Source organism: Ambystoma mexicanum, chromosome 8 (assembly GCF_040938575.1).
Source record: "Ambystoma mexicanum isolate Mex_15411 chromosome 8, UKY_AmexF1_1, whole genome shotgun sequence".
NCBI lineage: Eukaryota > Metazoa > Chordata > Amphibia > Caudata > Ambystomatidae > Ambystoma > Ambystoma mexicanum.
This window is the reverse complement of record NC_090929.1, coordinates 207,553,088-207,575,931: the sequence shown is the minus strand read 5'-3', so window position 1 is coordinate 207,575,931 and position 22,844 is coordinate 207,553,088. Positions and strand designations below refer to the sequence as shown.

Sequence of the window (22,844 nt, the reverse complement as noted above, 5' to 3'; positions counted from 1 at the left end):
TCAGAAACTGAACTTTACGATCATGCCTTGCAATCTTATTTAGAGGCATTGAAGTTGGCAGAGGCGTTTCTCAATGATTACCAAGGCACAGTGGCGGGTCAGGAGAACATGGACTCTGGTTCTCCATCTCACTACTTGTATTTATTAAATGATAGGTGACACCTCCTAACTTTCCCTATGCTAATGGAGTTCCTACCTAACAAAACTGACTAAGGAGCTCGTCAGTCGTCAGTGAGAGTCCAAATCAAGATCAGTCCACTGTCCAAACTGACCTATCCTACCCCTACCACTATTAGAAGAACAAAAGCACAGGGGAATGACTCCCTTCGGCTGTGAGCTGGTTCTTCGCCAAGCTCAGTTCAATAAAGTATCCTTAGGTAGATCTTGGTAGCTACTTTTTTTTTAAGTCACACAGTTCTGATACTGGGTTCTTCAAGGTTTCAACCGTCTCTTTCACTCGATTACTCGTTCTTTCCTTTTTTTTCTTTTCTCATCTGATTCTAGTTGTGTTTGTCCCTTTCATGGGATAAGTTTATTCCTTTCTCTTTATTCAGATTTAAGGTTTTTCTCTTATTCATTGTCCACTCTTTTTCTTGACTGGGACGAGTTTGAGGGTTCCAGTACTGATTCTCTTGTCCTTCATTTACTCTTGATACTTTGTCTGGACTGGGACGAGTATGAGTGTTCCAGTAATGATTCTCTGCTTTTCATTTACTCCTGATACTTGATCTCAACTGGGACGAGTATGGGCATTCCAGTAATGATTCTCGCTCTCTTCATTTACTCTTGATACTTTACCTCGACTGGGACAAGAATGAGCATTCGATTGATGATTGTTGCTCTTTTCATTTACTCCTGATACTTTAACTCGACTGGGACGTGTATGAGCGTCCCAGTAATGATTCTCACTCTCTTCATGTACTCTTCATTTATCTTGACTGAGACGAGTATGAGCGTTCCAGTAATGATTCTCACTCTTGTCATTTACTCTTGATACTTTATTTCGACTACGACGAGTATGAGCACTCCAGTAATGATCTTCAGTCCCCCTGCCAACTCTCCCGCTTTCCCCATTAGCTGGATTGTTCAGGGATAACGTCACCAGTGTTTCTTACAGGTAGGGATCCTCTCTTTCGCTTGTCTGGTTTGATTCTCATTTTTTCTGTGGTTTCACATATGATTTCTCCATTCTTTCTTTCGGACAGTTCACTCCGCGATACCTCAATGGAAGTGGTATCAGCATTGTTCACTCGCCCACTGGTCCACCATGGTTTACCTGCAGTCACGTCTCCACTATCTCTTGCTCAGGACGCCTTGCGTCCACATCGGATTCCCGCGTCTCCTCGTCTTTCCAACGCTGCTCATTGGAAGCTGCACTTGGGCTTCTTTTTAGCATTGGATGCGGCGTGTCCCAGTTTCCTTCAGTGTACCACTGCCAGCTGATTCGAATCTCCCGGGTTCTCTCCCCTCTCAATGTCTCTGCCTCAAACTTTTATGACGCTGCCACGGGACTTCCCTGGCATAATGTCCAAGTCCTTCTTCTCTGTTTGATTCATGCGCTGTATTCTTCCAGTAGGTTTCTTTAAAGTTGCTTATGAGCCAGGGCCCCACTTGGGCTCCCCGACCTGATATTGCCACATGCTAAAACTCAATGAAGAGATGATTAGTGACAATAATGCTTGAGATGTCACTGTCACCCTATGCTTGGAATCACACCATCTGTTTAATACATTTTCAGTTCAATTATTTGTTTTGCAATGCTCTCAAGGGAAATTATAACATAGAGAATACATGGTTTGTTTTTTGCAACCCATTCTTATACTGCATTTTAGAATGATTGAAAACAATTAATGTGTTCATACAATTCACGGATTTCCTTCTAAAGTACTTTAAAAGGTTGAATTAACACAAATTTAAGATCCACATGCTGCAATGCTCACATTTTAAAAATACCTTCTCTAATGCCCATGAAATGCATTGCACATTTGCTTCAAAAGAACTGAGGGACGAGAATCTGCGTTGACCTATTTTGATTTGATTTCAGTTTTATATTTGAATACTTTTATTCCGGGTATTTTTTTTACTGCGGATTCATTATTTTTAAGAAGGCCAAACAAGATGATAATACTTGGAAGAAAAACTACAAAGCATGTGGTGACCACGGCCCAGTGGCAAGCTATGCAATGGCAAGCTATGCAATGGCCAGCTATGCAATGGCAAGCTATGCAATGGCAAGCTATGCAATGGCCAGCTATGCAATGGCAAGCTATGCAATGGCCAGCTATGCAATGGCAAGCTATGCAATGGCAAGCTATGCAATGGCCAGCTATGCAATGGCAAGCTATGCAATGGCAAGCTATGCAATGGCCAGCTATGCATCGGACACTGGCCACGAACGATGTGGAAACATTCTGGAATATGTTAGACAAAGGCGGAGGAAATAACGAGCCCATACAAATCACCCTCATAAATAAGGAGGATTGGTGCTTACATATAATTCTTTTGTATTCTAAAACTGAACTTGGAACAAGAGGTATCGACCCCTTCATCAATAAAATGAGGAGTTGGACTTCTTAGAGGAAGACATTAATCAGCTTATAAAGGGATTGATTTGAGTGTCTGGCAAATGTAGTGCCTAAGGAAGAACGCGGAACCGCCACCGAATCGTATACACTTTAATTAAGGTGATTGTGAACTTTTATCAAATTCCTACTTCATGGAAAGAGTTGTTAGTAATGCCTATTTTTAGTATTGGCTATTAGATGGTGTTGTAAGCACTACTTATAGGCCGAAAATATTGTCATGGTGTGTGAAGGTAGGAGAGAAATGGCATGGGAGGAGGGACACACAGCCTGTGGGTGTTTTGTTTGTTATTTTGCCAGCCATTCACCACCCATGGCCATGCCATTCCCTATTGCATTCCCACCTATTACTTGACCCTTCCCATCCATAACAAATCCTCCTGGGATCTCTTTGAGTCTTAACACTATGGTTTCTGAGCAGCCTTCTGAAAGATAATGTCCTAAATGCATATATAAATATGCCTACACCAGGTCTGCCCTCAGCCACATCATTTATAAGCAGTATGTCTGCATTTCCGCTGAATTCCTGTTAGAAGCAATCACTGGAACATGTTGGCAATTTTGGCTGCTGTATGAGCTCTTGTATAGGCATTGGATAGACATTTGTCAGACACCGACATAATATTCCAAGATGCTTCCATGATTTGCAAACTGTTGCCTTTTTATGACCAGGTAGAGCCATCACAGCAGTGCCTAGAAAATGCAGAGGCCATGCGTACACCAAAGTCGAGACTGTTGACTTTGCCAATGCTTGTTAAGAAAGACAGCAAGACAAATCCTTTCAACTATTGCGTATTGCCGATGCTTGATCCTTCGAGTAAAATCTTTGCGACAATGCTGCTTCAAAAACGAAATAGTTGGGCTAAGGGGAATGAACTTCTCTTAACATTCCAGACTGGCTTTCGCAAGGGTGCATTAACTGTTCATAATATTATGCTGTTGGAACTACTAACTGGACGAGCATTTTCTGGTGGAAACCTTGCATTTGTGTAGCATTCGTCTTCCAATAATTACATGGATCGTGATCTCCATTGTGAGAAACTCTGGTGTAGATACTGATACAATTTCATATTGACACACTGGTGACTAGATAGTGCCAGAATGGATAGTTGATGAACTGGCAGTAGAAAAATTAAAACACCTCGGAGCCTGAAGCAAGGCTGTGTAATTGCACCTCAATTTTTTAACCTGCATCTGTCCGGTTTAGCGGGAACCCCTAATGTCTATCAATACCTTTCCTCTAAAGTTGGGAGATGTACGCATACCGCGGTTGCCGTACGAGAATTCTGTGGTACTTATCTACCACACCCCTACTGGCCTAAGTAGATCCATAACCACTATCAGTAAATATGCTTTAAAGAAATATCTAAAAATGTTATGGTACAAAGTCCTTCTGGAATTTGGAATTCTGTAAAAATGTGTGGAAAGTTTACAGAAAAATGTCCATTGATAAAACTCATCTAAATATATATATATATATAAGCGGCCCAAAAAGTGCTCTACCTATGGAAACAGCAACTTAACCATAACTACACGGCCACTACCCTGGGCGTGTAATAATATATATATATATATGTATATATTGGAGGGTAAGGGGTTAAAAGGCATGGGGAGGGGTTAAAAACATAGGGAAAGGGTTTGGGGGGGGGGCCCAAATAACAAACAAAAATGACAATGATTTCTTTTCGATGGATTTTTTCGGATAAAATGTCCATTGCAAAAACGATTGTCGGCAAAACGACATAGAACCAAAATGTATTCTACTTAAACAAAAGTTATGCGTTTCTGCACCAAACCAGTAAGCACAAACTGCAGTGGCAGAAGTTCAGCTTGGAAGTAATTGAATACACTTCCTCAGGTGTGGTGATCATAAATAGTAAAAGGGAAACTTCTACAAATTTGAGAACATTGAGTAAAGTGTTCCCATTTGTGCCAAAATTATGAGGCTATATTAAAAACTTGTTGGCTTTAGTTTGAAGGTGTGAAAGATAGCATACATACAGAAAATTGCCCCTATTGTGTTATATACGCGTGTAGGCCAAACTTACGATCCCACTAAAGTGGCTTAAATGCCTTGACCTTAAGGGTGGACCATTTAGAGACCCCTCCGTTTCTTATCCCACTTAAAGCACTCCCTGCAGTTCCACATTAAAGGCCCGATTCACAGAAGCCTTTTGTAATAATGGTGCAGTCCCATTGAAAGATGCTCTGTGAATCAGGCCCTAAGTGGAATTTCCCCTCACTGGCCAGTGGCACCATGCTGAGCTCTGCTGGGCCGGAGAGCAGCGCAGTGACGTGACTGGATGTTGTAGTCCGTCCTGCACACGGTCTACACTGTAGTACAGAATGATTGCAACATTTCAGTTGGCAGGTGGGGAAGTGATGACTGCAATGTAGACGCCGGCCTGGTGTAGCCATGGTTCCTCTGTTTTTCGCTTGCAAGGCTGGCATCACAGTGTCACAAGACTTGTGGTCCTGAAAGGTCAGGCTGCCCTGCGCCGCCAAGCAGATGGGCCCATGACACGACATCGGCTGCCAAGTGTGCACGTGTTGTGTGTGACGCACGCCCATTTCTCCCTTTTTCAGGCTGCGGGTTTTTTTTTATTTTTACTTATAGTGCAAAAAGTAAATCTGCTGTCCACAGCATGCAAACCCAGGATAGGCTGCGAGTTCCACACGTGACATGGAGCTACTTGGCAGAAATGACAGTGAATGGACATGAGGCGCCTCCCATGGACGGTCTCCAAAGCCCAGTGCTATAAGATAAGTGGGATGTGTAATGACCGGGCGGGGGGCGGGGGAGAGCACCCCCTCGCCTAAGGGGGTGGAGGGCTGGTGAAAGCAGAGAAGCTGGGTCGCACTGCATTCTGGGCGCACCAAAGGTGTGACACCAGTGCGCCCCAGCGCTCAGACACAGCAGGCAGCCCTTTCATTGAAGACGCTGCGTGGTTAAAAACCATGGGCTCTTTGAGTGAAAGGTTTACTGCTGCATGATGACTCTATACTCAGAAACAGGAGGCGGGCCGGAGGGCTCAGCTCTCCTATTGTTTCCGAGGAAAGAGTCATCAGGCAGGCTATGTACCCAATGCCACGGTTACACGGGCTGTCTGCAGGTGTCACTACTTTGTTTTAGAAAAAAAGAAAAGGGATGCCTTTTCTTTTTTTCCTAATCCGAAGTGCTGACACCTGCAGGCAGCCTGTGTAACCAGGCAGAGCTTCAGCTACACAGACTGCCTGAGGTGTCATCGTGGCTGGGTCTAGTCTGAGGTTCGACCCCGGCTAGCCCCGGCCCACTTAAAGCTCTACCAAAGCCTTACCACCACAGTCTTTCAGATTTGCCGATTATGGGGACAGGGCAAAGAGGGAATAGGGCCAGGACTGTACCAAACAGTGACACGCAGCAGTTTTGGCCACCCAGAGTGCCAATCCGACGTGCCCTTGTGAAAGCTCCTTGTGCACTGCACTGTGCAATGTAGTGGACAGACAATAGGTGGGCCAGTGCTCCTATGCCACCATCACCTGCCTCAAGGACGATGAGTTACTCCACTGTATACAGACAGGAGTTAAAGTGTTCAAAAATAGTAGTGAAACTATACTGCCCTCTGCCCCGCCTCTCTCACTGATCCAATACCCACCATCACACTCTCCCAGCGCAAACCCCATACGTGAGTCCTGCCTTTCTGCTACTTCACACACCCAGCCCTGTTTTGCAACTGTACTATCAAGACTGAAAGAAACACAGTGAATGAAAGAAAATGCACCTTAAACGTCCACCTTTAGTTTTAGTAATTGCTCCCTAGAGAATGCAGTTGTATGCACCCTCACTTTCCAGTGGCCCACCATCCACACCTCCTAAGGACATGCCAGAGAGTATAGCAATTCCCACCAACACCTGCACACACAGCTGGGACTGCAGCAATATCAAGTTAATTGCGAGTACATTCAGAAGAGAAACGCTGGTCAGTGGAGTCTATTGAATTAAACAAATGCAAAGCAGGCCTGAAAGATAGCTCCTCAAGACGTGACCCTACAGCATTCCCACAAGGGCCTAGGGCCCAGGTTTGAATCTCCATTGGGGACAGAGAGGAGCAAAAAACAAACGTGCCCCGTAGACAGTGGTCGAAGTGTATGAAAAGAAGTAGTGGAACTATGTTCTCTACTGGCCTGCACCGCTCCCCACAAACCCCATCACCACGCCCCTCCCACACACAATACAAACACCAAAACACATGCTCCTGCTGTTTAGGGAAACGCTCAGTGCATTGCACTGAATGTGCAAGTTTCAACTTCTTCCTATAGTTTTATTTTAAAACGAAACCATTACGGAACGGTTTCTTTTTAAAATAAAAGTATAAGAACTGTAACCCTTAATTAAAAGAAGCAGAGGAGCACCGCTCCCGACCGCTCCCGCCCACTTCGACCACTGCCTGTAGAATGGGAGTGATGACAGGTTTTCACAGAAGGTAGCGAAACATTGTATTCTTTAGTTCCCGTACACTTCAACCTCTGTGTACAGCGACCCAGGAATGGCAGCATAGTGGTAGAGAATATGTGTTTACCTCTCATGCGTGAGAACAAACAAATGAGCCCAATGACCCTTCAAAGGAATTCCAAAACGAGTAGACTTTCATATACAAATAAACTGAAGCCCACAAAATGAAAAATTGATTTAAAAAATCACAAATTAACTTAAAGACCAAGGGCCAGATTCATGGAAATGTATGCAGAAATCCCGCAAGGGCCGCATGCCGAGAAGGACACTGCGCGAAGAATAAAAAAATGAGCGCCCCGTGTATTAATGGAATTTACAGCGCAATGGAACCGTAATCGCGAGTCGTGGCCGGATTGCCCCTGACATGACCACACACAAAGCATAAACAGCCGGAACAACTACCTTTGCGCACACCCGGGGTGCGAATACACGCACCCTTCGAACAGTGCATAGGGTCCCCCTCAAGCAGGCCTGCATCTCGGGGACTCTGCGCAGGGTCCCCCATAACTATTTCTGGCTCCCTGACAATATGTGTATGAAAAATCGTAACTCAGTTGAAATCTCAATAAATCTGCATGCTAACCCCCGTATACCGTTCCTGCACGCTGCTACACTGTGTACGTGCACCCTTAAGTTGGATCGCATCCCACCTCCACCCAGCGATTCCAATGAACAAGTGTACTTACGCCTGCCTTCGGGTGGCGGATAATATGAAGGACTTGCGTGGCCATTTCCCGGGCCGAGAGGTTGTACAATCGAATCTATGAATACGTCATGTGCTGCATAATTGTGGGCATGCAAGGGACTGCCTGCAGGCCGTCCCTCGGAACACCCACATTTTCGCAAGTTCTTCCCCATTTTTGGTGTTCCACCCCCTTCCCAGCCTTCTGCATGAGCCACTCCCTTGCTCTGCGTGGTGTCTCGCGCAAGGCGCTCGACGGTTCGCAGTGACATACCGAGCCTGCGCAAACTCCATGCAAGTCCAGGAGAAGTCCACCACACAAAGAAAGTTGCTTGCAGGTGCAGGGCTGCAGTGGAAGAGTTTAGTATATCCCACACATCCATTAGCATGTATCCAGTCATAATGTTGCAGTGAAAATAGCTGCCAGGTGGTGACATTTCCCTAAAATTGCACCCTCCAGACAATCAAACTCTTTCCCCAAATATTCTAGGATTGGAGGCAATGATATATAATTATACCCCTCCTAGAAGATTTGGGGAAAGAATTTTAGGGGTGAGGGAAAATAGTCACAGAACTGGCAACTTTTTTACGGCGACATTATCTCATGGAACCCGTCAGCAGCCAGAAGGAGAAAGGCTGTGCATGGAGTTGCACTTGAAGGAAGAGTGGGCTGTATACAGAGGACAGACCTTTGCGCAGGGGGTCGGGGGGTGAGAGAGAGAGAGCGAGAGAGAGAGCGAGAGAGAGAGTGAGAGAGAGAGAGAGAGATAGAGAGATAGAGAGAGAGAGAGAGAGAAAGAGAGAGAGAGAGACTGTGTGTGTGTGTTGTGTGTGCGTGTGTTTTGTCTGGTGTGCGTGTGTGTGTGATTACCCAATGTTCTTTGAGGTGATGTGATGCTCATGCTACTTGAAATACTTTCACAGGTGATTAAATGGTCCATATGGGCTTTGAAATGCATGGCCATATGTGTCCCCAAACCAGAAGGCACCCACAGAATTATTAACAGGTACACTCTTATTGTATCTGACAGCTTAACAACCGTATACACTGGACACGTGAATGCAATCAGTTTATCTGTGTCACGGAGCCCAGCTTTATCGATGCATCTGTTTTCATGGTGTCTTTGGTTTATTGCGTCTTGATGGGCTCCATTCATTTGTTTACTGTGCTATTTTCCAGAAGCTGGTCACTCCATGTATCCGCAACAACCACGTAGGAGACACTGTCAGCGAATACCTTTTATTTACAGTTCAGTTTTATAAGGTGTATACGAAACAGAAACTGTATCAGAGTACTGGGAATCATTGCAGTAACAAATACAAACCAGTACCAGTAAAAAGAAAGATCAAAACAGATCAATATTACATCGAAAATGGAAACGAAAAAGAAACCCCACCCCCCACGCCCCTCTTCCAGATAATGGGGCGATTGCCAAGCAATCACTTCTTTCCGGAAGTGGGCAACATTTTGCACAGACCTAAAAGTGACAGTAAGAGAATTCCAAAGGGATACCGCAGAGGGGGGAAACAAGGCTCTCAGTTGAGTAGTTGCGTTATTGCATTTCGGAAACCAGAAACAAAGCTGATCTCTGCTCCTCAACCCCTGAAACATGCAATTTATCTGCCAAATGTTATGGGAGTCTAAAGATGAATAGCCCTATTTTATGTTTTTTTATTTATTTATATACAGGAAGAACAATTCTCTTTTGATCGCAAAAGAACGTACAGTACGTAAGAAATCAGTATTACCCAAATTGACCTTTTACAATTGACCTTTTGCACAATTGACCTACTTATAGTGGTCCTAATTGACCTTCTGCACAATTGACCTTTATATTCTTTTAGTTATTTTATATATGTATTGGGTTGGTTTTGGACTATAAATAATATTAGGAGATTGGGTGAGGTGTTACAGGGGGTTTCGATTTGGGTGGGGGGGTTAAATGTCCTAGTTGACCTTCTAAATTAGGTCAATTCTGCCGAGGTCAATTCTCCAGAGGTCGTTTGTGGAAAGGTCAATTAGTATACAACCAAGAAATCAATAAGAAATCAGGTTTGAGGGGAAGCAGTGAGCTTCTTACAATAGGGTGGGTTTGAGGGACATTCTGACCAGGTTGTGAAGGGGAGTAAATGGAACAGTCACCAGGGACGATACATAAGTGGCATGCATAGATTAAGGACAACCAACCTTGGACATTCTTAAGTGCAGGTAGGCGGTACGGCCAGGTGTGCTTGGGACGTGACCATGATGGGTGAAGTGCTAGAGTGGAGGCAGAGGAAGCGAGGGACCGAGGTATGGACGAGGCGGGGAAATAATGTTAGCTTGCGGGCAGATGAGAGGCAGGCAAGACGTTTATAGGTGGGAGGAGTCCTGAGGGGTAGCCTAGGGGAAGTTTGATCAAAAGAGTCACATGCTTAACCCTCCTTGCACCAGTTACCAGCCTACCTGCTGCACGAAGTACTGCTTTAGGAGGAGCAAGAATGGAGGCAGAATGGCCTGCAGGACCCAGTTACCTGAGTCAATCCAGGGGATCTCTTCTTGGCCTCTCACTGGTCCTGGCTATACCTTTAATACACATTCTATGGGCGTTGCAACTTCTGCAGAAAAAATCCTGCAGTGCTTTAACTGTTTCCACCGTGGTTTCCATCAATGGCAGTGTATGCCTTTCTGTTTTTAAGCAATAGATTGATTGTTGACAACCAGACCTCCTTCTCCGGGACAAGCAGAGGAAAGGTCTTTGAGATTAAAGTGTAGTTTCAGTAGAAATGCCCAGTTGTATGTACAATTTTGCAAGAAATGTCTTTTAAACTCACACATCATGCATTTTACATAAAGCCTTTTATAAGGCATCCAGGCCTCATATCCATGTGCAATGTATTTCTTTAATCTCACTGTTGCCATAAGACATGAGTATCACTTCTGGATTGTCCAATACACAGGGCCGTTATATGAGAACAACATGTTCACCTGGAAACCAAGTGAGCATTTCTCTTTGCATGCTGTCACTTGGATGAGGAAAAGGGAAGTTCTTTTAATTGCAATAGGCTTGGTTTCACTTGAGATTTCCGGATCACAATCTGGTATTCCATTGAAGATAATGTACACACTTCTATCTGTCTCTTTAAGTAAAAGGTGTAGCTTTCCATGGATTTAGTAAAACAGCATTTTCAGCAACATCTTCCTCTTTCCTTGCTGAAATGCATTGCACCTGTCTTCACACTTTTGAACTTCCCAGCATATGCCTCCTTCATTTGAGATGTAGGCCTGTCGTTAGTTCAATAGGCCTCATCTCCATTTCTGTGCTGGCTTTAGACTTCAATGGGACACCACAAATCACTCTGGCCTATTTATTTCAGGCATTCAGGGGCTATATTTTACCCCACAGTGCTTGACCGGTCCATAAGGAGATCTAAGATGGTATTAGAATCGCCCCCCCCCCCCCATGTGATGCGAGCGTCTGCCATCTTCACCAATATCTCAGATACTCGGGTATAGAATCCTGGGTCGTCAATATTCAGGCCATAGGTGTTGACTAATATAACTCTCTCACCTGATATTACCCCTCTCACTATAACATATCGGCCTTGAGGGTTTGTCTGTATCTCCTCTGCTTAAAAAGGCAAGTCTCGGGAGGATAGCTCAGGGGCATCGTGCTCGCCTTGGTAGCAAGACAACACGGAACAACACAGGTTCGATCGCCGGGTCCGCGCTTAGAAACCTCTGGGTATTATGCGCGTTATAAATAACCAATCATATCATATCAAACCATAGTAAGCACTCCCCTAGCTTGAGATGAGTAGGTTGGATAATATCGCTGTCGCCCCCACTTGGGAGAAAACCCATCATGTACTGGTCCTAATGCGTGTGTTTCTTGCAGCATTACTATTTTGGGAGAGTGGAGATCTAGGTATGCTATAAACTACCTAGCTTTAACGGGATTGTTCAGGCCCTGAATATTCCATGATATCAAACCAATCACTTCACCCGGCATTTAGTTGTACCCAAAAACAGTGATCGAACATATCATTCCATAAACCAATAGGAGAACAGCACAAACCTAGTCTAACTATCCACCTGTTACCATCTGCTTTTGAAAACCTCTTTATTCCCCCCACCTCCATGCCCACCCCCCATTTACAGCCCTCATTCCAATACTCAAACATATCCCATGAACTTCCCTATCCAACCACCCTCCCCCACCATCCACCCCAACTTGATGATGTCACCCATGTGTAACCATGGACATTTACTGCGCTATGCTGTGAGCAGCCCCAACCTCTGTAGGCCGGCCAAGCATGCACCCCCCATCCGCCAGCTACAATTCAACAACTTAGCGCGCCTGCACATTCTGTAATAATGACCAAAACCAAACTAAAACATCTCGATCAGTCTTCCATGCCATTCTGTCTGGTGCTGTTTCCTGGGTCCTGATTAGGCTCTCTCCCATGCTCCGATACTGGGAGCGGGATCGACGCCTCAAAATAGGCTGTTGCGTCTGCAGGACTTTATCAAAAATGTGCTTTACCCCCATGTTCAATACGTAATTTTGCAGGAAAGATAAGAGCGTATAGGACCTGTCTAGCCCTCAGTAATCTCTTAACTGATCTTCTTTGGGCTTGCAACCCGGTTGAAAAATTGGGGTAGATGTGAATGTTATTAGCCTCATAGCAGAGCATCCCTTGTTCTCTAGACAATCTTAGGTTGAGATCTCTGTCCCTATAATGAAGTATTATTGCAATAATGGTGCGCGAGGGCCCCTGGTGTAGGAGCCGGGCCAAAGCATGGTGTGCACGCTCAACAACAAAAAAGTGGACAACTGATCTGTGGCAAAAGATTTTTCAGGAGGTCGTCAATAAGTGGTTCCATAAGTCCCTTGCATGCTGCCTCGGGCACCCCAACAATGCGCACATTGTTCTTCCTCGAGTGTGATTCAAGATTGTCGCATTTCCCTCGGGTCTTAGTAAGTTCAGCCTTCAGTGTTGCAATATCGCATTCATGTTGGCTCACTGTGTCCTCCTCTACACCTATTGTGGCCTCTGCCTCGTTGATGCGACCACTTTCCTTTTCAAGTTTGGATTTGAAAGACACAATCGTTGCTACAGTGTCATCTAATTTAACATTAACGGCCATGAATCCGCTTTGCGTCGCTGCCAGTAGTTGGTCATCACGAATCTCCATGTTCGAGGTGATGGAGGTTCCCCCTTGCTCTGGCGTTGCCGGTCTGGAGATTGGTGTACGATTGCTGGTGAATGAGTCCATTGGGGCACGCTTCTTCCTGGCACCTTTAGTCATGTTGCTCCGCCAGTCACTGCCTAATCTTCACAGTTCGACTGGATGGGAATTGATACCAATTGTGTCTTCTTTCAAACAGAACAATTGGCCAAACAGGCCTGACAATGACCCACCACAGGATTTGGTTGCCGCAACAGAATGTTCCGTAGCAACCGGCGACACCCCAAAAGGGCAGTGCAGCGAGCTGCTGCTCCTCTCCTTAATTAGTATCTGATCCCAAACAATGTCTTCCAGAACTTGAACACGGGGCACTCCTTCTCCTATAAGGTGTTGTTCATTCTGTTGCACTACCTCACAGATTGCAGGCTCACCACAGTGCCACCAGTATCCACCAGTACCTGCTAAGAGATGTCAAGGAGTGGGAAACGGGCTGCCACAGCGTCAGCACTAGTTGGCCAGTCTCACTGTCAGCCTCTCACTGTCGCCGCTGGGTTCAGTATAGCAGTAGCCCTGTATCACCCTCTCCCACTCAATGTGTATCAAGGGTTATCGCCACCGGATCTCACCCCTTATCAGTACCCCCGAGTATGGCCTGGTTTCGAATTCAGAGGGGCCTCTGTAGCCGCCCAATATTCCTCAGCACTGCACCTACCAGCGCCCGCAAACCCATTGGGGTCCCCTCCTGTACACTGCAATGTGCCCTGTTGCACCACTGGCTCAGCACCTATCCAGTGTGGTATTTGTTTGCCAGGAGCACTCCAATATGTCTTCCAGTTACGTGGCCTACCTTGCCAGGCCTTTCCGGTGCTCCCGGTCCATCCCAGGGCCCTCACCAGCACTTCTCCCAGCAGCTGGCCTTCAGTAATTGGCTTTCCAGTTGGCAGGGTCCGGTGGGGGTTGCTCAGGTCTCCAGGCTCCCAGGGTGCCTTATTTGTACTGTTTACTTTTGAGGGAGGTGATACCAGATTTGGGGTGTCTTATTTGTACTGTCTACTTTTGAGGTTGGTGATACTAGATTTGGGGTGTCTTATTTGTACTGTCTACTTTTGAGGTTGGTGATACTAGATTTGGGGTGCCATATTTGTACTGTCTACTTTTGAGGTTGGTGATACTAGATTTGGGGTATCTTATTTGTTCTGTCTAGGTCAGAGGTTGGCTGTACTAGATTTGTGGTGCCTTATTTCTTCTGTCTACTTTTGAGGTTGGCTGAACTGGATTTGGACTGTCTTATTTGTACTGTCTACTTTTGTGGTTGGTGATACCACATTTTGAAAGCATTATTTGTACGTCTTTGCAGTTGGCAATACTGGATTTGAGGCGCAAAGTTGGAGAGCGGCCCCAGCCCCAGGGCAGCGCCATTACTTCTGTGGTTGAGTGTGTAGTGCGAAGCCGCTACCCTGTCTATGACCTTCCTGAGCAGCGCAGTTCTATTTTCATACTGTACGTCTGAAGCACTTGGGAGCGGGGCTGGAGCCAGCAATACAAGTCACCATTCCTCCTGCCTCTGGGTGTGTGGGAACATTCATCATCACAAACACGCGCACCCAAGTAAACTCGACACCTTGACTCTTGCATTCATTGTACCTTCAATGGCCCACCTTGTTGAAAAGACGGTGTGAACACTACCCGTTACTGAAGGGTAAAATACCACTGAGCTATAAAATCTGCTCCTCTGTGTTATTGCCAGTGATAAAATGACTAATAGTGGATTATGAACTTCTTTAGCACATGGAAATCGTCATTGACCTCCTCTCAGCCAATCAGAATGTTTACAGTGCAGTCAATAACTACGGGTACTGACTGCATTCTGTCTTCAGAAACTGACAAGAAAACAATGCAATTTCTAGGTAAGATTTTGTTTCAACAAGAACATTCCACTCTGGCGGGGCTTTTATTTGTTGCAGCATGCTATTTAACATACGAAAGAGAAAGGGAAAACTTTGGAAAAAGTTTTTACTTTGTTATAGTGAAACAGAGAAACCGTTTACTTTTAGATGACACCTAATGCATGCTCATGTTAAACCTGTTCCAGTCCAACCAAGTTGCAATTACAATGCTTGACTTACTAAGACAGCCATGGTATTTAAATACCACACAATTTACCAACTCAGTTGTTTTACTCTTAAAGCGCCATTTTTAACTTCACCACCAAAACATGTATTGCTTCTACCACCATGTGCTGATAGCCTTATAGACCTTGGGAGGGGTCATTATTGCTTGGAATAATGACCCTTAGCCAATTTATGGCCCTCTGCGAATCCAACGAATGCGACCTCTCCTTCAATATATAAGGCTATTTTACCAGCGTGTTGTTAATAATCACCGCAGAGTGCTACTCGAAGAAACCCCCTTTGTTTTTTAGATGAGTAAATGGCTGACTGGTAATAATCACTGCATAGTGCAGCTATAAGCAAACCTTTTTTTTATTTGGACTTGGTAACGACTCACTGTTGATAATGTCTGCTTAGTGCAGCTAAAATAACCCCTTTGTTTTTTGGATGCATTAACTGCCTACTGGTAATACTCATGGTGGTATTAATGGCTTAATGTTAGTTATTGACAAATGTTGCTAAAAGGAATCCCTTTGTTTTTGTCATATGTGTTTCTATTATGGACAGTGAATTGGGGACTATATGACTACATTTCATCACTGTTACACATGATTGATGGGCATCGCCTTAACTTGGTGGAAAAAACAGTTTTGCCCAATTCACAAAGAGCAACTGGATTTGCGCAAAAAAGAAGCAGACATTCAGATCCCGTGTGCAATGAGCAAAGCAGGGGGATGAAGGTGGTGTTTCTGTACCTTGTGAAGCACACCCCAAATTCCTAAACAGATGTGTTTGAAATGTGCAGAAACCAAACACATTTCCATGTGCCGCTTTTGAACAGGCCCAAGAGGATGCCCAATTCATTAGAGGATGTTTTCTGGACCTTCCAGGAACAGTGTTATGAACTGCTGCTGCCCCATTGCATTCCTATCCCTCAAAGTGGGATAGAAATGCATTGAATTGCTTTCTGGCATTTTGCTTCCGACACTAATGTATGCAAGGGGTTTGGCTGGCGCCTAGTTTGCGCTGGCGCACAGGCTGCCCGAAGTGCTCATGTCATCTATGTGAACAAGGTGACCAGATGATTCCTTAACATTTTGCAAGCAAAGAAACCTGCCCCTTCTGCTTGTTTTACATGTGTGATCTTGTGAGTCTCCAACCTTATAGGTTGCTGGTTTGAGGACAGGGAAGTGGGCTGGAATACAGAAATGGAGACCACAGCTCTGATGTTGTTTTGGTCAAGGGATTTCTGCCTGCATGTTACACACACAGATCCCTGTAGCCAGCCCAGTAACTCTTTTAGCCATTTCACTGCCAAGGGAAATTCGGACGTGTGGCATAGTCTCATATCCCTGCAGCAGGAACATTAACACATTGAACTATCTTACAGGAATTTGCATTGACCTCTTTTTTTATATTTTATTTGAATGTTTTCATTTTAGTGGACCATTTTCACTGCTGATTAATTAGATATGGCATGCGTTATGCAATAGAGGTGTCTCCCTTGTATGCAAGATACGGTAAGTCTGGCTGAATCTGGTACTTATTTAGGCCACAGTGCTTGTAAAGTCTTCTTAGATTCTTGCAGTCCTTGCGCCATGCCAGATGTTTCTCAGACCCCACTCCACCACGTTGCATTGTAACTCGCTGGAGACACCATTTAATTCTCATCCCGCTGGTTCTGTGTGGTCAGGTGATGATGCAGTTGTGTGTAGCTCGTGCCAGAGTGCCCTTGTGCCTGCACTTTGAGTCTCAGGATTGGTGCAGCTTGTTTCCTCCAGCTGAAAATGTTAGGGGCTGCAATATTTGTGTAGCGGCTTGAAATTCAGGGGCACTTAATTGTAATACTGCACTGATTACCCGCCAGCAAAGTGGTTATCCAGCAGGAGCAGTCATTTACCACCCATAGTATTTATTATGCAATAACTGTACTGTTTAAACACTCGAGTATTTTGAGGGTCTTTGGAGAGCGTAGTTTGGTTTTATCCCTTGTACGTTTAGCATATGTTTGTGTGTGTGTTTGCGTGTCTGTGTGTGCACACACACACGTGTCTTTGGTTGTGTTTGTGTGGGTGGGTGAGTGTTTGTGGGTGTTTTTCCATGAGTGTGAGTGTTTGCGTGGTTTTGTGCATTTGTGTATATGTGTGTGTGAATGTGTTTGTGTGTGCGTGTGTGTTTTCATGAGTGTGTGTGATTGCGCGTTTATGTGTAGGCGTGTGCGTGTTTATATGTGTGTTTGGGTGAGTGTGTGTTTTGGGAGAACAGCACGCAGTCCAAGTAACTGAAGTGTAGGACAATTGATTTGAATGGTATCCAGTCATTGCATCTAAAATAAAGCATCGACAAACCATAATATTGGAAAAAAAAGCATAAAAAATACCCCATCAAATGCATTTTTTTCAATGGTAAAGGGCTTAGTTTAGTAAAAATGTGGTTTTAGACCATTAAAAAGAGGGTATGGGGGAACCCTCCCACCCCATAAACAAAAATGCATTTGATGTTTTTTTTTTAGATGCTTTGGTGTCAATGGTATGGTTTGTCGATGCTTTGACTGTCGATGCAATCACTAGGAACCATTTGAACTCAATGTGGCTTCTATGAATCCTGTGGCACATGGAAGCCCTGGTTTGTTTATTGGCCGGAAAGCCACTGATGCAAGTGAATGAAAAGAGGGGGTCGTGGCATGATTTCTTTTGCCATATCCCTGTAGCAACACTCTAATTGTCATGAATGACTTACAGATATCGACAAAAGATTCCTGAACGTTGATCCCAATTGGCCAGGGCCGCACTATTAGAGTCCATGTAAGAGCCCACATTGCTAGAGACCTCAGCCTGATGCAATCCTGAAGAGCATTTTCCGGTCATAAAGAATACATGTTCTGGACAAATAGAACAGACAGTGGTTTAACACATCACAAATGCTGCTTTATGAGCCCTTTTAACCAATATGTGCCTCAGCGATGGTCACTTTTCACTGAAATATGGCGCTGCTTCCCAAAAATAAATTCCTCTTGGCTCCCCCTTCTTTGGGGATGAGGAGGGTGGGGCTGAGGGTCGTGACCAAACCTGGCATTTTATATAACAGCAAATATCATTTTGGGAACACTTCTGATGTTCCCAAAATGCTCTTTGCTTCTATGCAACATGCATGTTTCAAATTTAAAATTGTAGTAATGCCCACAATTTTAAATTTGAAACATGTCTGTGATTCAGCAAGAAATCCTTTGAGTGAGTAATGGAAGTTGGGCTCTGCTGTTTTCATTGATCATGGCATTCAGCAGAACAAAGAGGAAGTTTTAGAATTACCCAAATGGGCAGTCCAGCCCAACCTGCTTGGTAATATCCCTTCTGTACGAGACCACAAGCATCCCCAAACATGTTTCGGCCTCATCGCTGAGGAGTAGCTTGGGTCTCTAGATCCAAAAAGGCATGAGACCCACGTCTGGGCATACCTGTCCCACTTGGGGGTGACTACAGCAAAACAAAAGAGGTGATGGCTGGAAGGTTCAGAATTAATCTTAACCTCTGGCATTGCACTGGGCAACCATCCAGACCATCGTTCTTCGACCTGCCAAGCCATTACAAAAGGGGAAAGACCATATTCAAATCAGGCTTGGTCCCACCCCAAAAGGGGCAGTCCAGCCCGAACTGCTTGGTCACATGCCTTCTGCACGAACCTCGTTGTGCCTCATCAGTGAGGAGTAGCTTGGGTCTCTAGGCCCAGCATTCAGTCTCGTGCCAAGCCTTGTGAAGCAGATCTGGGGCTTTACTGGGGCAGCCCCGGTCCTCAGGGCAGAAAGGCTTTCTGTGCGGGTGTCGGGAGCTTTTCTTTTACATAGGGCGCCTCCCTGAGCTGGCGCGGTGGTGGAGCCAGCCTCAAATAGTCTTTTGAAGGGATAGGGTATTATAGGGATAGGGTATTGATATCATTTGGGTGGGTCTTTGTCCTCTGCCGCTGTATGTTTGCTGCTGCCATTTTAATGAATGTTTAACTGTAATTAGTCTGCTCTCCCAGGTAAGAAATCTACCTGGATCTTGGTAGCACCCCTTTGCCATCGGAGCACAGGGCTTTGCTGTCTTCTTCCTGCAACCTCCTCAAATTGGGAGGCTTAAGCCCTCCCAATGCAGGGTCTGGAGCCACCCTATTTAAGCAAACAGCTCCCATGCTGGTGCCGGGGCGCCACATCTTGTCCCACCGGGGCGCTGCTGGAGAACAATGGGGATGAGGAGAACCTCCAAGTCTGGCTCCGTCGGCAAAGGAGTGTTCCATTAGGTATAACTGTTCAGCCCGGCTAGTGTAGGAGCATTTCTGCATCCTTTTTGTTTTGCAAGGTTAGCCGGGCTTTGGGGGCTAGGCCACTGCACTTTGCCACTCCATGATCTAGGCATAGGGGGAACATTTGATCAGTCCCCACTCTTCGGTGGGTCTTTCCATATCTGATCCTCTGTGCAATGCAACTAAATAGAGTGAAAAACTGGTAAGAAAAGCGGAAGTGGAAAGAGGATGGAATAAAGGAAGGTACAGGGAGTCTTTCTTGTTTAAAAAGAAAAAAAAGACCAAAAAAGCCACAAAAAAAATGAAACGACACAGATCCCACTGAGCTAAAGAGTGCCCAGAGCTCTGTGACATAAACGTACTGGGAGATGCCATGGGGACAATGCTAGGCCAGACTTTCCAGACATGATTTTATGACACTTTAAGAAACCTCAAGACATGGCAACCATGAGCTTCGAACATGTCTGGCAAATTTACTATGGCAAACCCTATAGTGACAGGAGATGTGTGGTCAGCTTTGTTGGCTAACAAACCACAGTGACCAGAGGTTTGTGGCAGAGAGCTGTGCGGCTGGTGCCCCGTGGAGGTTGCTATGGTCAATAAACAGGACCATCACGTTGGGATCACATGGTCTAGGAAGTCATTTATTTGATGGTTGGATTTAGGTAGATAGGTAGGTAGGTAGAACACCAAAAGCACAACCTATCCCCTCAGATTGGGCCCCAAGGTGCCCTGATGTCCAAGACAGACCACCCTGCAAGCATGTGTGGTCATTTATATCGGGAATAACAAGGTCTTCAGATGTTGCCTGAACCCAAGGTGGTTCTCCAAAGCCTGTAGATGTAGCGGGATTCCATTCCAGAGCTTTAGTGCCAGGGAAAGCCTGTAGATGTGGCGAGAGTCCATTCCAGAGCTTTAGTGCCAGGGCACTAAAGGAGCACCCTCTGCCCCACCCCTCTCCCCATCCCACAGACGTAACCAATATAGTCCTGGTCACTGCTTGTGATGTGTGCAAAAAAGTTTTAGACATTTTTAAAATCTGGACTAGAGCCGCAAGGTCCTTGCCAGCCCGTGGGCCGTGAGCTTGCAAAGGTATTCTTCTAACCCAGGAGCCAGGAGTAGCGCATGTCAGACTCTTAGTAGTTCAGATAAACCACAAAGAGGATCTATTGCTCCCTGCCAGTGGCCCCCCGCCTACCACCCGCCTCGTCTCGTCATCAGAAACCACTTGGTGGTGTGATGAGCACTGTTTTCAAAAGAATCACTCAGGCCCTCTGGTACATACAGTGGAGTGCAGGCAGATCCTAGGTGAAAATTTCGACTAGTTATCCAGAGGCAAAAATGTAGACTGTAAAAATACTTGCTAACTTTGATGTTGTTTTCAAATAACACTCTTTCCTAATCCCAAAAAGTCTTCTACCCACTGTATTCTCCTATAACCCACTCTGACCACCCATCCCCCCATTCACAGCCGCACTACCAGTTCTGATCATGCACTTTGGTCTCCCAACTTCAGAACATGGACACGTTTAGCACCAGCACCCACTGCAACATGGCCGCAAGTTCGATACATAACACCCAACAAGCCACCCGCCACTCAACCCTAAAAGAACGACATAATCTTTTTTTTAAGTAGACATTGTGATAGTATACTCTCTCTAATCACTATACCCCACCGAGCTTATGCAAATTTCAGGCGTGCTAGAGATCACACCAGCAGCTCCTGCTCTCTCCCCAATAGTCTCCGAGCGGAGCGAAGGATGGAATTCCATAAAACCAAGAGTTCTTCTTTGACTTTAACAAACATTTGTCTAAAAAATGTCAAGTAATATTTTGAAGGTTACATTTTCCAGTAACAGTTTTCTCCTTTTCTTTTCTTTTTCTTGTAGATTATTGCACGCAAGTCAGCCCGCCGTCGCTGAATTCCCAGAGCGGGCGTGCTGGCATGACGGCGCCCGGCCTCCATCCGTCCCTCGGTGGGCCAGGCCTCAGCCCGACGTTGGGCTCCCCCAGCCAGCTCCATTCGCCCCTCGGTGGCCTGAATGGGATGGGCCCCCCTTTCTCGGTCATCAATTCTCCCATGGGTCCTCACTCCGTGTCTGTTCCCACCACCCCCACCCTCGGCTATGGAACCAGCAGTCCGCAGGTGAGGCGCTCCAGCATCAGCTACTTTGCCGGCGTGAGCATAGCCTCTCTGTTAGACATCTGCCGGACAGTCAATTGATGGGTTTATATATGTGTTTCATATAGACTTGAAGAGCTTATAATATGTTTTTCATATAGACCGGGGGTTTGCAACATGCAACCTATATCAGAGGTCTGCAGGCTTTTGGCTCTCCTGATCTTTTGGACTATGACTCCCACGATCCCTCACCAAAGACCTGAGGTCGATAACCTCTGGCTCTCAAGATGTTTTGGACTAAAACTCCCATGAACCCTTGCCTGCAAAGTCAATGGTGAGGGGTCACAGGAGTTGTAGTCCAACACATCTGGAGACTTACAGGTTACATATCCTCCCACAGACTATGCTGACTAGGGCTGGTGGGAGTTGCAGCACAAAACATCCGAAGAGCCAAAGTTTGAGGTTGCAGACATCTGATAAAGACTAAGAGTTTTCATAAAATAAATATGAAAGTGCTGGGTTTTGGTGGACAGATCTCCAACATTTACTCTTTTGTATCATTGCCTCATATGTACGACCATTCAAGGGGAATTAAATGGCATATGTGGAACTTCTTCATAAAAAAGAAATGCACCCGTTCATCCGCGATTACAATTCAGTTGTTAAAACCAGTGGGAAGGAAGTTGAAAAGTAATTGTGGGAATGTGTGCACAGTATAAAAAGACTTTTTCTGTTTCGACCATACATGGTACACTTACATTTCATGCCCCCCTCCCCCTTCTTCTTGCAAGATAATGCTGTGCCGTCACTCCCCTGCTGCCACCACCAAACCCATACTCCATTAATAAGGTTCACTTGAGAGTCATATTGTGTTCTTATGCCGTAGGCATGCCGTAGGCTGCCGGAGAAAAGAAAATGAGTGAGGGAAGATATGTGGTGGGATGTGAAACACAGATGGGGGAAGAATGTATTGTGGTAGCATCGGTTTATGTCAGTCCTGTTAGGTGGACTATACTCATCCAAAGGGGAGGAGGCGGATACGTCCTGATGTGTTGTGTTATTTGTGTGGGTATTGACCGCTCAGATGGGGGCAAGCATTAGAAGTGACTGGAAAAGAAAGTTAAACATGTTTGGGTTCTCTGCTGTCCCCCACAAATCAACACATTGCAATCACGAACACAAACCTATGTATGTCAATGCTCAGGAAAGTAGTGTCATTCCACTCAACTAACCACCAGTTGGAAATCACTAGTGCAATAGTCCTACCCACTGTTGGTTATTGCAACTCTCTATACCTCTGGGAAGCAGTGAGGAAATACAGACTCATTTGGGCAGAAAACAGACCATATAACAATTCTTCTGCATTGAGGTGCGTCTACTGGCTCTATGTGGGCAGTGAATCAC

At 45.4% G+C, this 22,844-nt stretch overlaps 1 protein-coding gene across 6 annotated transcripts in view; it reads left to right on the top strand.

Annotated features, from left to right (window-relative positions):
- Positions 1 to 22,844, top strand: part of RXRA (retinoid X receptor alpha) — a 594,089-nt gene that overhangs the window by 418,300 nt on the left and 152,945 nt on the right. For all 6 annotated transcript variants that reach the window (XM_069609608.1, XM_069609611.1, XM_069609607.1 and 3 more), the window contains one exon: positions 21,208 to 21,464. In XM_069609608.1, coding sequence (XP_069465709.1) covers positions 21,208 to 21,464 — 257 coding nt within the window. The remainder of the gene's footprint in view (positions 1 to 21,207; positions 21,465 to 22,844) is intronic.